The sequence below is a fragment of the Artemia sp. Qi Xiang Cuo genome, chromosome 7, assembly GCF_049724085.1.
Source record: "Artemia sp. Qi Xiang Cuo chromosome 7, ASM4972408v1, whole genome shotgun sequence".
NCBI lineage: Eukaryota > Metazoa > Arthropoda > Branchiopoda > Anostraca > Artemiidae > Artemia > Artemia sp. Qi Xiang Cuo.
In genome coordinates, this window is record NC_142800.1 from 73,980,600 (window position 1) to 73,994,132 (window position 13,533).

The 13,533-nt window shown below is 37.9% G+C and overlaps 1 protein-coding gene across 1 annotated transcript in view; it reads right to left on the reverse strand.

The window, feature by feature from the left end:
* Nucleotides 1-13,533, reverse strand: part of LOC148950672 (uncharacterized) — a 122,265-nt gene that overhangs the window by 21,669 nt on the left and 87,063 nt on the right. The window contains exon 7 of the mRNA XM_089091700.1: nucleotides 12,483-12,866. Within this exon, the coding sequence (XP_088947826.1) occupies nucleotides 12,483-12,866 (384 nt within the window). The remainder of the gene's footprint in view (nucleotides 1-12,482; nucleotides 12,867-13,533) is intronic.

The following is a 13,533-nucleotide window of genomic DNA, read 5'->3' on the forward strand; positions in this document are numbered from 1 at the left end:
CCGGATGGAAAAACCCGTAATCTTATTGATTACGTGCTCGTCTCTAGGCGGTGGAAATCATCCGTGCTAGATACTGTCACCCACGCAGGTGGCGATTTTAACAGCGACCATTCCCTGGTTATGTCTGCACTAAAGATACGCCTAAAATCTTCCGCAGAGCTGAATAATAGACCCGGTCGTTTCAACACACATCTTCTCAAAGACCATCAAATCCGCCAGACCTACATCGATGAAGTGTCTACTCAAAAATCAGACCTTCTTTCTAATATTCCTGTTACTCTATCTAAAGAGGATATCGATAAACTGGTCACGGACTCCTCTAAGATCATCAGCAAAGTAGCGATGTCCGCCCTAGGAACCAAAAAGGGTGATAAAAAGCCTTGGATAACAAATGAAATTATTTTATTATGTACTGAGAAACGAAAACACAATAACAGGTCAGACAGAGAGAGCAGGGACAGATATAAGCAGTTGAAGCGTGCTGTAGAAAAAGCCACCCGTAGAGCCCATCGCACCTACATTAAAGACAAATGTGACCAGTGTGAGGCTGATTTTAAGAGAGGCGATTCATACTTCATGTATAAGAGAGTTCGTGAGCTAACAAGCAAGAAAAGCCTCAGTTCTTGTACACTGCTAGATAAAAATGGCTCTCAGATACAAAGCACAGAAGGTATCCGATCGAGATGGATGGAGCATTTCAAAGAAAAGCTTAATCCTGATATCTTTCCAAACTCTGCTGTCCTGGACCTCTTGCCTGTTACTGTCTCAGATCCCAGCCCACCTCCTCTCCGTTCTGAGGTCGAAGATGCCATCCAAGCGCTGAAGACTAACAAGGCCCCTGGCCCGGACGGGATACAGGCATAACTGCTGAGAGTCCGGTGTGAACCACTTATAGATCTTTTCCACAAGATTGTATCCGGTGCCTGGCAAAAGAGCCATTTCCCAACTTCTTGGTGCGAAGCCACAATTGTTCCACTGCACAAGAAGGGGTCAAAGGCAGTATGTGATAATTACCGTCCTATTAGCCTAACAAGTCAAACTGCCAAGATCTTCACCCAATTTATACTCCAACGAATCAGAGCTGTGTCAACCTTAGTCATCCATGAATACCAAGCCGGGTTTTACCCTGGGAGATTGACCTTTATCAAATTTTCAATGTTCGCCAAATTTTAGAGAAATATCTGGAATTTGGTCGCGACCTGTATCAGCTCTTCATCAACTTTAGGCAAGCATTTGACCTTATTTGGAGAAATGGCCTATGGCATATCCTCCTTTATTACGAAATCCCACGAAACCTAGTAGTTCTTATCAAAGATATGTACTCAAAATTTGGGAGTCGTGTCATGACTAGTGAAGGTCTCACTGACAGTTTTCAGACTTCCACAAGTGTCCTTCAAGGATGCCTTTTGTCTCCAGAGCTGTTTAACCTCTTCCTCAAAGCAGTCTTATCCCTGGTGGAGACAACTTGTGGCGCACATATAGGTGGTGTTCAGATAGATAAGCTAGCCTACGCCGACGATATCGACGAAATGGCTGAAACACCCGAGGATCTACAAGCCGTTCTTAACGACGTCTTCGAAGCCACTAGTTCTTTTGGAATGATCATAAATGTATAAAAAACAAAGGCTATGTGCTGCTCACGAAAGCCACAGGATACAGTTAAACCAGACCTGAAAATTAATGGAGAGAGTATCCAGTGGGTTGACGAGTTCCCTTACCTCGGTAGTCTGATCACCAGCGACAACAGTCCATCAAAAGACATTAAAAGACGTCTCGCCCTCGCGAGTTCCAGTTTCAAGGCCCTTATGCCCATATGGCGAAGCAAGGATTTGTCTCTGCGGCTTAAGACACGACTTTTTGATACCCTGATCATCCCCATCGCAATCTACTCATGTGAAACATGGACACTGAAGGTAAATGACAACCGTCGACTTGCAGCATTTGAAACTAAGTGCCTCCGCCGCATCGGCGGGATCACTTACCTTGATAGAATCTCAAATTTCGAACTTCTCGAGCGCCTTAAAGTACAACAAACAATTCTCATGAAGATCCAGCTCCAGCAACTTCGATGACTCGGTCACGTACAACGGATGAGTCAGTCCCGTCTCCCAAAAATCACCTTCAAAGGCCAAATTCACGGTTCTCGTCCTCGCGGTCGTCTCCCAAAAAGGTGGAAGGAAAACTTTGCACCTCACCACCTCTCGGACCTTCTTCGCCTAGCAGAAGACCGTGAAGCATACAAAAGGCACATCCACGCCATTACGAAGAAAGAGGCCCCAAGACGACCTTCAAGGACGGATGGGACTTAAGTCAAGAAGTAAAAGACTGGATTTTGCCCTACATTTTGTTGGCGTCGAAGATTGTGATCGAAATAACGTAATATTTCTTTCTTCTCCGCTTTCATTTTTGATTCGTTCTGATTTTCACTGTCTTTTGTCTTCTAGCAGCAAAATTCTTTGTTCTTCACTTTCATTTTGATTCGTTCTACTCCTCGTTGTCGCATGTCTTGCAACCGCATATTTCTTTGTTCTTCACTTTTATTTTTGACTCGTTGTAATTATTGCTGATGCAAGTATTCTAATCGTATATTTCTTCGTTCTTCGTTTTCGTTTGTCATCATTTTAGACATTTTTTTCAATACCCTTTACCTTAGCTGCTCGGATTGGTCTTGTCACATCTGATGGTCTAGATTGTTACATTTTTCCTCCAGGCATTATGAAACTCTTAAAACGGCTTTTGTAAATAAGCTAATTACACCTGGTATTTTATACTTAGTTCTGTTCCTTTTATAATGTTGCAAGCGCCATAGATATAAAAACGATACGTTCACTCATGAGGACGGGGGGAATGATATAATTTATTCTCTTGAAATATACTTATAAATACGGCATCAATCATATGATTTTTCTTGTAAATCATATATTTTTGGTGTAATTTTTTGCCTGCATCATAGACACTAAAAACGATACAACCACGACTGAGGCAAATATGACTTATGCATGCTCTTGAAATATGCTAAAAAAATATGACGTAACTCGCAGGCTTTTTTCCCTCAAAATTAAGACTAATAACGATTTTGATCAAACTCGTGACCTATATAGATCGTTTTTTTAGGCCAGAAAATCCCGGGATGCCAGTTTTCCCCAAAAAATATGAAGCCACGTATTTTTTGTACCGGGCCCCGGGACGGCTACGTGACAGGCTTGTATATATATATTCTCATTGTCGCTTGTCTACTAACCGCTGACAATCGTCAGCTTGATGTCATGACGTCCCCGTAGGTTCGATAAAAACATCATGGAAAAAACAAAAATTATTCCTTAAAGCACCTCATAATGAAATTTGCACCTCAGTGAAACTGAGGTTAAAGTCCTTCTCTAATATTTTATAGCTGAAGTTAACTGAGGTTAAAGTACCTCAGTGAAATTTGTTAACCAAATAATCTCTATACCTGCAGGATAACTTCATTTCTTCAGACATCATAGCTATCTGGATTTACTAATGACGTTGTGGGATGTAAAGTTATTTTAGTTTTGTGGCTGGTTAAAAAATAGGTATGTGTATCTAGATTTACAGGTTAGCTGATTCCCTTTTCCCAATTTGCATTATGTACTGAGATCAAAGACGTTTTGATATATATATATACATATATACAAATATATATATATATATATATGTATATATATATATATATATATATATATATATATATATATATATATATATATATATATATATATATATATATATATATATATATATATATATATATATACATACAGTAGACTACTAACAAACCCCTATCAGCCCCCCCCCCATCCATACAAAAAAATAGAACAGTTTTCTAATGCCTTAATTGCACATGCAATGACGTGACATAGGAGGGACACAAGAGGGACATTTTCTATGGCTGCGTAATTGTTATACACATCATAAAAACTGATACTCTAATACCTTAAAAAATAGCTTAAATGGTTCTAGCATAAATAGCAATCAAACATAATCCATTAGTTCTAACATAAATAAAAATGATAGAGTCCTTCTCTAATATTTTATAGCTGGTTAGAAATCTCACGAGATTTTAACATGAACAGCTTCTCACTTGCTTCGTTTGAGCCTGAGAGTTTTTGCCACTTAAAGAGCTTTTAAAAGCGTATATCCGATGACGGAGTTGCTCGTGCCAAAATAAGAAATCCAAAATAAGTTGTTCATTTCTTGCTATTAATTAAAAAAAACTTTCCGAAAAATAAGTTTTTTCAAAGAAAAGTAAAGGCCATTTTAAACTTAAGCTCAGTAGATACAAACCTGTTAAAATTCAAACTTAAAACGACCAGAAATTACTATTAAAGAATAAATGAAACCCAAAACGAACAGAAATTAAATAAACAATCATAGCAAAAAACATACAACAAGAAATAATATAAATGAATAAATAGATCTTAAAGCTATTAATTCTTAGATTGAATATGAAAATCAAGCTTAAAACGAAAACAAATATTTTGCTATTAAAGTATAAATGAAACTTAAAACGAACAGAAATTAAATAAACAATCAATGCGAACAAACATACAATATATATTAATGTAAATGAATAAATAAATCTTAAAACAAGTGAAACCTAAATTGAATATGCAAATCAAGTTTGAATCGAATAAAAATAACTACAAACAAGAGTTTGGGTATCGTCTCACTGCAGAAGCCTAAAACCTAATGCGTCATTGGCGCTTTACTGAAAACAATTCTTTGAAATATTTTCACTTTTGTAACTTTAAGAAATCAAAATTAGTTAAGATTTTAGGGAATAAATATCAGCATATGTATATTAAATTGACAATGCACATTTGTTTTACAGTAAATTCCTTTGAATTTTTTTTCAGTAAAGTACAAATTATTTTCTGGCTTTTAGAAAGCATAGGGGTTTTGAACCCTACTCACATTAATTTAAGCTCGTTTTGAGTTTGACTCTAATATTCATTTTAATTTTTGTTTGTTTTGGGTTTCATTTATTTATTGATACTGATTTGGGGTAGTTGTATTTGGGGAACTTGGCCGCAGCATCTACCACCTTTTCATAGACTTTAAACAAGCTTTTGATCGGATATGGAGAGAAGGTCTATGGCACATCCTTCTTCACTTTGGCATCCCATCCAACCTGATCTCGCTGATCAAAGACATGCATATGAAGTTCAGTAGCCGCGTCATGACTGGACAACGACTTACCGATAGCTTCAAAACCCCTACCGGAGTACTTTGAGGTTGTCTAATATGACCGGAGCTGTTCAATCTCTTCTTAACCGCAGCCCTTTCCCTCAGAGATACCACGCCAGCTGTCCTTGTCGGAGCAGTGGTGACAGATAAATTGGCAAATACTGATGACATAGACCTACTAGCCGAGTCCCGTCAAGATCTACAATCTCAGGCTAACAGCATTCACTCGTCCACAAACCTCTTCGGGATGGCAATCAACACCTCAAAAATGAAAGCCGTGCACTGTTCACGCGAATTCGGTTCACATGTAAATCTCAGGCTTCAGCTTGGTGAAGGTACCACTGAGTGGATGGAAGGCTTCGCCTACCTTGGAAGCTTACTTACTTATGATAACAACCAAATCAAAGACATCAAGAGACGCCTGGCACTTGCAAACTCCATTTTTAAAGCTCTGATGCTTGTTTGGAGGAATAAGAACTTAACAACAAGTTTCAAATCGAGACTGTTCTCCTCCCTCATTATTATGATTGCCATTTATGCCTGTAAATCTTGGACGCTTAAAAAAGACAATCAACGCCACCTAGCTGCCTTGGAAACCAAATCTCTGTGACGTATCGCTGGTGTCAACTTCCATGATAGAATCTCCAACTCCAACCTTCTCCATAATCTGAAAGTAAAATTTACAATACTGGACAAAATAAAACTATAACAACTCAAATGGCTTGGACATACACAACGCATGGCTAGCACTCATCTCCCGAAGATAACCTTCGATGGACAAGTACACGGTTCTCGACCCAGGGGTCGCCCTCCGAAGAGATGGAAAGAAAACTTTTCACCTTACAACCTGCCACAACTCTGCCGCCTGGCCGACAACAGAAGTACCTACAAGAGGGACATCAATGAACTGGTTAAAGAAGAGGCCCCAAAACGACCTCCAAGGACGGATGGGACATAAGTCAAGTCAAGTATGCTTGGTAGATTATATGATAGTCCGGACGCCAGGTGTTGAAAATGTGAACCATACCACGACGGAATGGGGCTGCTACGAGAATTAGCCTACCCTCTACCCCACAAATTGACCATGCGGATTCAAAAATACCAATGGCACTTGCTTGCGAGTGGTGGAAACCTCCGAAACTTGACATTTTATTATATTTTGGTGTTTCATGCAAGAAAATGCATGTTCCACAAAGTTTGAGGTGTAGTTTTCCGCTCAAATAGAAATGCCCAGAAGCCATAGAATGTTTTCATAACAAACTAACACGATTAGTTACAGAAAATGGCAGAGTTAAAAAAATGGCAAAACTATATGAGTATTGAACAGTCTTGGAAAGCATAAACAAAATCAAATTGAATATTAGATATATAATGATATTAATTGTTGAAAGATCCATCAGGTCAAGATTTTTTTTCACTGTAACTTTTATTTTCATTTTCAATGCTGTAGGAACTGGAAAATAATAAATTTGTAATATACGAGTAATTCGTTTTCAGTGAAGCACCAATGACGCCGAAGGCTTTAGGTTTTTACAGTTAAAGAAGGGGGCTGTATCCAAATTTTGCTTGTAGTGAAACTATATTTGTCTTAACCAGTCTTGAAAAGAACTAATAAATTAAACTGAATATTAGATGCATAATGATATTAATTGTTAAAAGCTCATCAGTTCAAAATTTTATTGTAATTTTAATATTTATTTTCAATATTAAGTACAAAAGAAAACATTTGTAATATAATTCGTTTTCAGTAAAGCGCCAATGACACAGTAGGTTTTAGGCTTCTGCAGTGAGACGATACCCAAACTCTTGTTTGTAGTTAACCAAACTCTTTTTTCTTTGAAAATCTTATTTTTTGGAAAGTTTTTTTTAATTAATTTTTGTTCGTTTATTATCGAAAAAAATTTCAAATTTTTTTGGCATGGGGAGGGGGTGCTTACTCTTTAATTATTATTAAATTTAAAAAACGGATATATAACTTTCAATTTAAGTCAAATGAGGCTTTTTTCGAAGTCTATACGATTACCTCTTTGATAAAAACCTTATATATGAACAATAGACAGCTTGCATAACTTGTGGACAGCGATTGACAACAATGAATGGATTGAAAAAATAGTTCCAATAAGGGGGTTTAGACCATTTCACTTGCTGACACAAAGGGATCACGACTGTTTGGAATTGACCTTAATAGGAATTTGTGTGCCAAAGCAATTTTGCATCTATCACAGAGTATGTATTTTAACCTTATAATTGGATAATTATAATAAATTTTCTATGTATTCTTCCCATACAAAACCCCTTACCATAAGTTATAAACCCCCCTTTAATAAGTTATGCCCCAGGGCATAACTTACAACGCCTATCCCTGGGCCCTGGTGGGCTGTGTCGACACCGGAGTTTTTTGTTATCGGAACTTTGAATTATTTTAACAAAATGTATCCCTCAAAATTTTTATCTAATGCATTTAAGGCGTGGAGGAGGGAGAGGGGCTAGTTGCCCTTCAACCTCTTTTGACTCTTAAAAAGTGAGCAAGAACTTTCAATTTTCAATCAAATGAGCCCTCTCTAAAGTTTATACGAGCATCCCTTCCATAAAAAATAGCATGAAGGATTCGGAGAATCCTTAAATTACAACCCTTGTCCTGAGGGCTTTGGGGGAGTTGTAATCATCAAAGACCTAATTTCCAGAACTTAAAACTACGTTTAATAAAATGGCTGTCTTAAAATTTCGATTGGATGTGTTTGGGGAAAAGGTGGGCGTGAGCGGGGGGTTAGTTGCCCTCAAATCACTTTTGACTATTACAAAGGGCACTAGCCCTCGAAATTTCCAATCGAATGAGCATTTTTTGAAGTTTCTACGACACCGCCTTCTATAAGAACCTTATATGCCCCCGGGGCATAACTTAAAACCCTTGCCCTGAGGGTTGTGGGGGATTGTCCTCCTAAAAAACATATTTTCTTGCTGTAAACACACGCCGCTGAAAAAATGTGATTTCTCAAAATTTTTGTTGTTAGTGTTTGGGTGTAATTTTGGGCGGGGGGGGGGGGGCTAATTAGTCTCTAATAACTTTTAACTATTAAAATGGATACTAGCCCTTTGAATTTCCAATTGAATGTGCCTGTTTTGAAGTTTCTACGACAACGCCTTCTGTAAAAACCTTATATACCCCCAGAGCATAACTTAAAACTCTTGCCCTGAGGGTTGTGGGGGATTGTCCTCCTCAAAAATATGTTTTCTATCTGGAAATCAACTACGCTGAACAAAATGGCTATCTCAAAATTTTGATTGGATGTATTTGGGGGAATGATGGGCGTGGGGGGGGGGGGCTATCTCCCCTCTAATCACTTTCGACTATTAAAAAGGGTACTATCCCTTTGAATTTCCAATCAAATTAGCCTTTTTGAAGTTTCTACGACAACGCCTTCTAAAAAAATCTTATATGCCCCCCGGGCATAACTTAAAACCCTTGCCCTGAGGGTTGTGGGGGAGTTTCTTCCTCAAAAACATAATTTATATCTGGAAATCAACAACGCTGAACAAAATGGCTATATCAGAATTTTGATTGGATGTGTTTGGGGAAATGAGGGTCGTGGGGGGGGGGGGGGCTAGTTGCACACCAGTAAATTTCGCATATAAAAATGGACCCAACCCCTTTCATTTCCACAATATATAACCAGTTTTGAATCTTCTACAACAATACATTCTATAAAAAGCAGATAAGCCCCCAGGCCATAACTTAAAACCCTGGCCCTGAGGGTTGTGGGAGAGTGTCCTCCTCAAAAACATTTTTTCTCTCTGGAAATCAACTACGCTGAACAAAACAGCTATCTGACAATTTTGATTGGATGCGTTTGGGGAAATGATGGGCGTGGGGGGAAGGGGGGGGATAGTTACACTCCAATCACTTTCGACTATTAAAAAGGGCACTAGTCCTTTAATTTCCAATCGAATGAGCATGTTTTCAAGTTTCTACGACAGCGCCTTCTATAAAAACCTTATATGCCCCCAGGGCATAACTTAAAACCTTTACCCTGAGGGTTCTGGGGGGGTGTCCTTCTTAAAAATATGTTTTCTATCTAGAAATCAACTACGCTGAACAAAATGGCTATCTCAAAATTTTTATTGGATGTGTTTGGGGGAATGATGGGCGTGGGGGGAGGGCTAGTTGCCCACCAATCATTTTCGACTATAAAAAGCACACTAGCCATTTAATTTCCAATCGAATGAGCCAGTTTTGAAGTTTCTACGACAATGCCTTCTACAAAAACCTTATATGCCCCCAGGGCATAACTTAAAACCCTTGCCCTGAGGGTTGTGGGGGAGTGTCCTCCTCAAAAATATATTTTCTATCCGGAAAGCAACTACGCTGAACAAAATGGCCATCTGAAAATTTTGATTGGATGTGTTTGGGGAAACGATGGGCGTGGGGGGGGGCGGGGGGCTAGTTACACTCCAATCACTTTTGAGTATTAAAGAGGGCACTAGCTCTTTAATTTACAATCGAATAAGTCTAATTTAAAGTTTCTACGACAACGCCTTCGATAAAAGCCTTATATGCCCCCAGGGCATAACTTAAAACACTTGCCCTGAGGCTTGTGGCGGAGTATCCTCCTCAAAAATATATTTTCTATCTGGAAATCAACTACGCCGAACAAAATGGCTATCTCAAAATTTTGATTGGATGTGTTTGGGGGAATGATGGGCGAGGGGGGGGGGGGCTAGTTGCCATCCAATCATTTTCGACTGTTAAAAAGGGCACTAGAACTCTCGATTACCAATCGAATGAGCCCCCTTTGAAGCTTCTACGACGACCCCTTCCATATGAAGTGCCTCTGAAAAAAAAAAAATAATAATAATAAAACATTTGGAGCCGTATGGCCTTTACTATAGGCAACGCTACAGCGTTGCCTCTGATTAATACTTTTTACATAGTAGGTGTTATGAGCCCTTGGGTTTGTCTTTTCGTTCACTGTAGAGGGCCTTACTGGGGTTGTCCTTTCAAACTCTAGAATCGATACCGTCCTCTTTGACACTTACTGCGTTGTCCCCCACCTCCACTATGTCTTGTCCTTACATTAGTTAAATTTTCAAGTTTTTTTTCAAATCTATTATGCTAAAAAAACTTTTTAATATAAGTTGGGGATTACATTATTTAGCTTAAATAAAATAATTCCTTGGAATAAATTGCTATCAAAGCAGAAAAACGATAAATTTCTGAAACTGTTAAATTTACAACGTTATTTCAAATATTTTTGAAAGTTACTTCAATAAAGTTATAAATTATTGAACGTTATTTGAGAGTTATACAATAGAAACTTGTCTTTATTATATAATCCCAACAAATCTGAAACAATAAAAAAATGTTTTGAGGAATTAAGAAAGTAATCCCCAATATTGGATATAGTTTCTTCCATTTTCTTAGAACAAATACGCCATTGTTTGACATGTTTCTATTATATGTAATCTCTACACTTTTGTTCTTATTTGTTTTTAATGCTGAAAGATAAATATATATGTTATACTAATTTATAATTATGTTACGGTACTGTGAATGTCCGAAATCTGGTTAATATCAAGATTCACCGGTGAATGTCAGAAATTCCTTTTTATCTGTTTGGATTCATTTAGCTTTACGAATCAGCTTTTTTATTCTTATGCAAACTTTGATGATAAAAGTTTAAAGTTAGGTTAAATTGGGTTATAAATCTCAGAAATGGGTCAAAAACACAACCTAACCTAACCTGTCGCGATCAAACCTTGCATAAAACTAAAAAGTTGACTGGCAACGCTCACTAAGTCCAAGGAGAAAAAAGGTATTTCAGACATTCACCAGTGAATGCCGACATTTACCAATGTCGGACATTCACGGTAACAATTATATTATATATACCATAGTCTTGTGAATTTTAAAACAATTAATGCCAAGCTACTTTCCGCAACGGAGAGGGAAGGGGGGCTGCAAGCAAAGTAGTTATCTCTTTTTTTGATTCCAGAGAGAAACTCTGACACTTAAAGAAACTTTAAGTAACATAACTTAGCTTAAAGAAAACTTAAAAAAAAACTACTAGCGGGACTGACAGGTTAATAATATAAATAAATATATATAATAATAATATATATAAATAATGTATAAAAATATATATGAAACAGGATTAATTCCAATAATTTAATTTTGGATTTCAATTAAATGTCTTAGTTTATTTGGGTCTGCTTTGAAACTTTCGGAAAATATTCAGGTACTTTTATTTTTAGATTATTCTTTATTGAATATAAAATCATTTGGACTTGGCTACAAGGCCTATGCAGAACACAGGCTAGCTTAAAATATGGGAAACAAAGTGGTTTCTTTGTTTTATCTCTGGGCTAATGTGCAGCAAAAGCAAAAAGGACAAAAGTTTGAACAAGGCACATCTAACATTTCTCTTTATGATTACATAATTAACGCTGTGATTTAGCTGAGTAACTTTATTTTGCGTTTTTTTTCTCAGAGACACACTTGAGTAAATTTTGGATTTTAATAAAAGTCTTAGTTGTTTTAGGCTTGGTTTGAAGGTTTCTAAAAATATTCAGGTGCTTTAATTTTTAGATTATTCTTTATTGAATATAAAATGTCGGGGCTTCGCCAGTAGACCTATGCGAAATACAAGCTAACTTGAAAAAATAGCAACAAAGATGTTCTTTATCTAATCTTTGGGCAAGTGTATAGCAAAAGCAGAAAAAGACAAATGTTAGAGCAAGGCACAAATAACAATTCTCTGTAGAATTGTATAACTAACACTACAATTTATCCGAGTAGCACCCGATGGAACTTTTTCCCTCTCCGTGATGCATTTCCGTGATGCGTTTGCCATTCAGTTTCCGTGCATCTCCGTGATGCGTTTGCCATTCAGTTTCCATGATGCACCAAGGTCTTCGTCTTTTATTAGTTTAAACTTACTTAACACTTATTCGCATGCTGACCAAAGGTCTGCGTTGCGCAGGTACCGATCTCCTGATTCAATGCCTTCGGCCGGGAGTGCAATTCGTGGTTCATCGGCCGCTTCCCACGTTTTCCCCAAAGATTTCTCTAGGTACCCATTTAGAACTGGGTCAACTCTGGCTGAGCTTACAGGGTCACACCATTGACCCCCGTTCCATACCAAATAACCAGCGACACCAGATCTTGAACCCCTGACATCAGGATTTCAAGTCCGGAGCGCTAACCACTTGGCTAGAACGGCTCTTTTATTAGTTTGCCATGCACATAATAACAATAGAAGAAGTAATAGGATTTTTACCTTGTTCAACTCTTTGAGATTCTTCACCAGGTTCAGCAGAATCTTGATCAGCATTTGTACACGCACCAGGATCTTCATTACACTGATAAGGCACTAATTCAACGTTCTGATCTCCGGAAATACTTGTTTCACCAACTCTACAATGCTGAACTGGATTTGTACTATGGGATGGTTCAGTAGATGGATCAGGGAACTGGAACTGGGTTGGAACTGGATCAAGTGGTTCAGTAGGATCACTAGTGGCAGTTTCAGAGGTTTCCTTGGGAAGTTCTTCCATTGGATCGTCAAGATCAACTAAAGGAGGGGGTGGCTTAGGTGAAGGAATAATTACTTCAATTTCATCATCATCTTCATCTTTTGGCACGGTCTCTGGCTCTGCACCCCCTGAATGATAAAAATAATATGAAATAATCTTGGTTTCTACCCTAGATCATCACTAATTGCTTCGTGCAGTAACACTACTACCTATATTCACGTAATTAGGGTGTCTAGGGTAATTATCTATCTTAAGCTAATTATCTATCTAGGCTATCTTAGGGTATTTACAAGAACGGATGGTTAGATCTCAATCAAACTTTATTGGATGAGCTAGTGCCCAGTTATGCTTTATGGGAATTCAAACATAAAGCAACTTCTGTAGGGGAGGGATCACTAAATTCATGCTACCAGAGGCTAGCACGAAGAGTAACCTCAACCGAACATAGTCAAAACTGACAGTTAATGTAATAGTTACGCTTTTTGGTTATCAGGATCTGATCTGACCTTCGTAAGAGGAGAGAAAGGAAAGGTTACATAACTTCTTTTCATCAGGACCCCAGATGAAGGGGTTGGTTCGATTAAATTTAGATGGAAGCAAGAATATGCGTCTTAGTTGTGTTTTTAGTCCTAGTTGTCCACACCCATCCTGACCTCTGTGGTGGAGAAAGTTCCTAAATTCTTGTAATCACAAGATATATCAAAGCCGGCGATAAGATCCCCACGGAACTAAGTGGGAAATAAGAGCGGATATTCTAGTTGTATCTTTTGGGAGTTTTTATCCGATATGGAACAT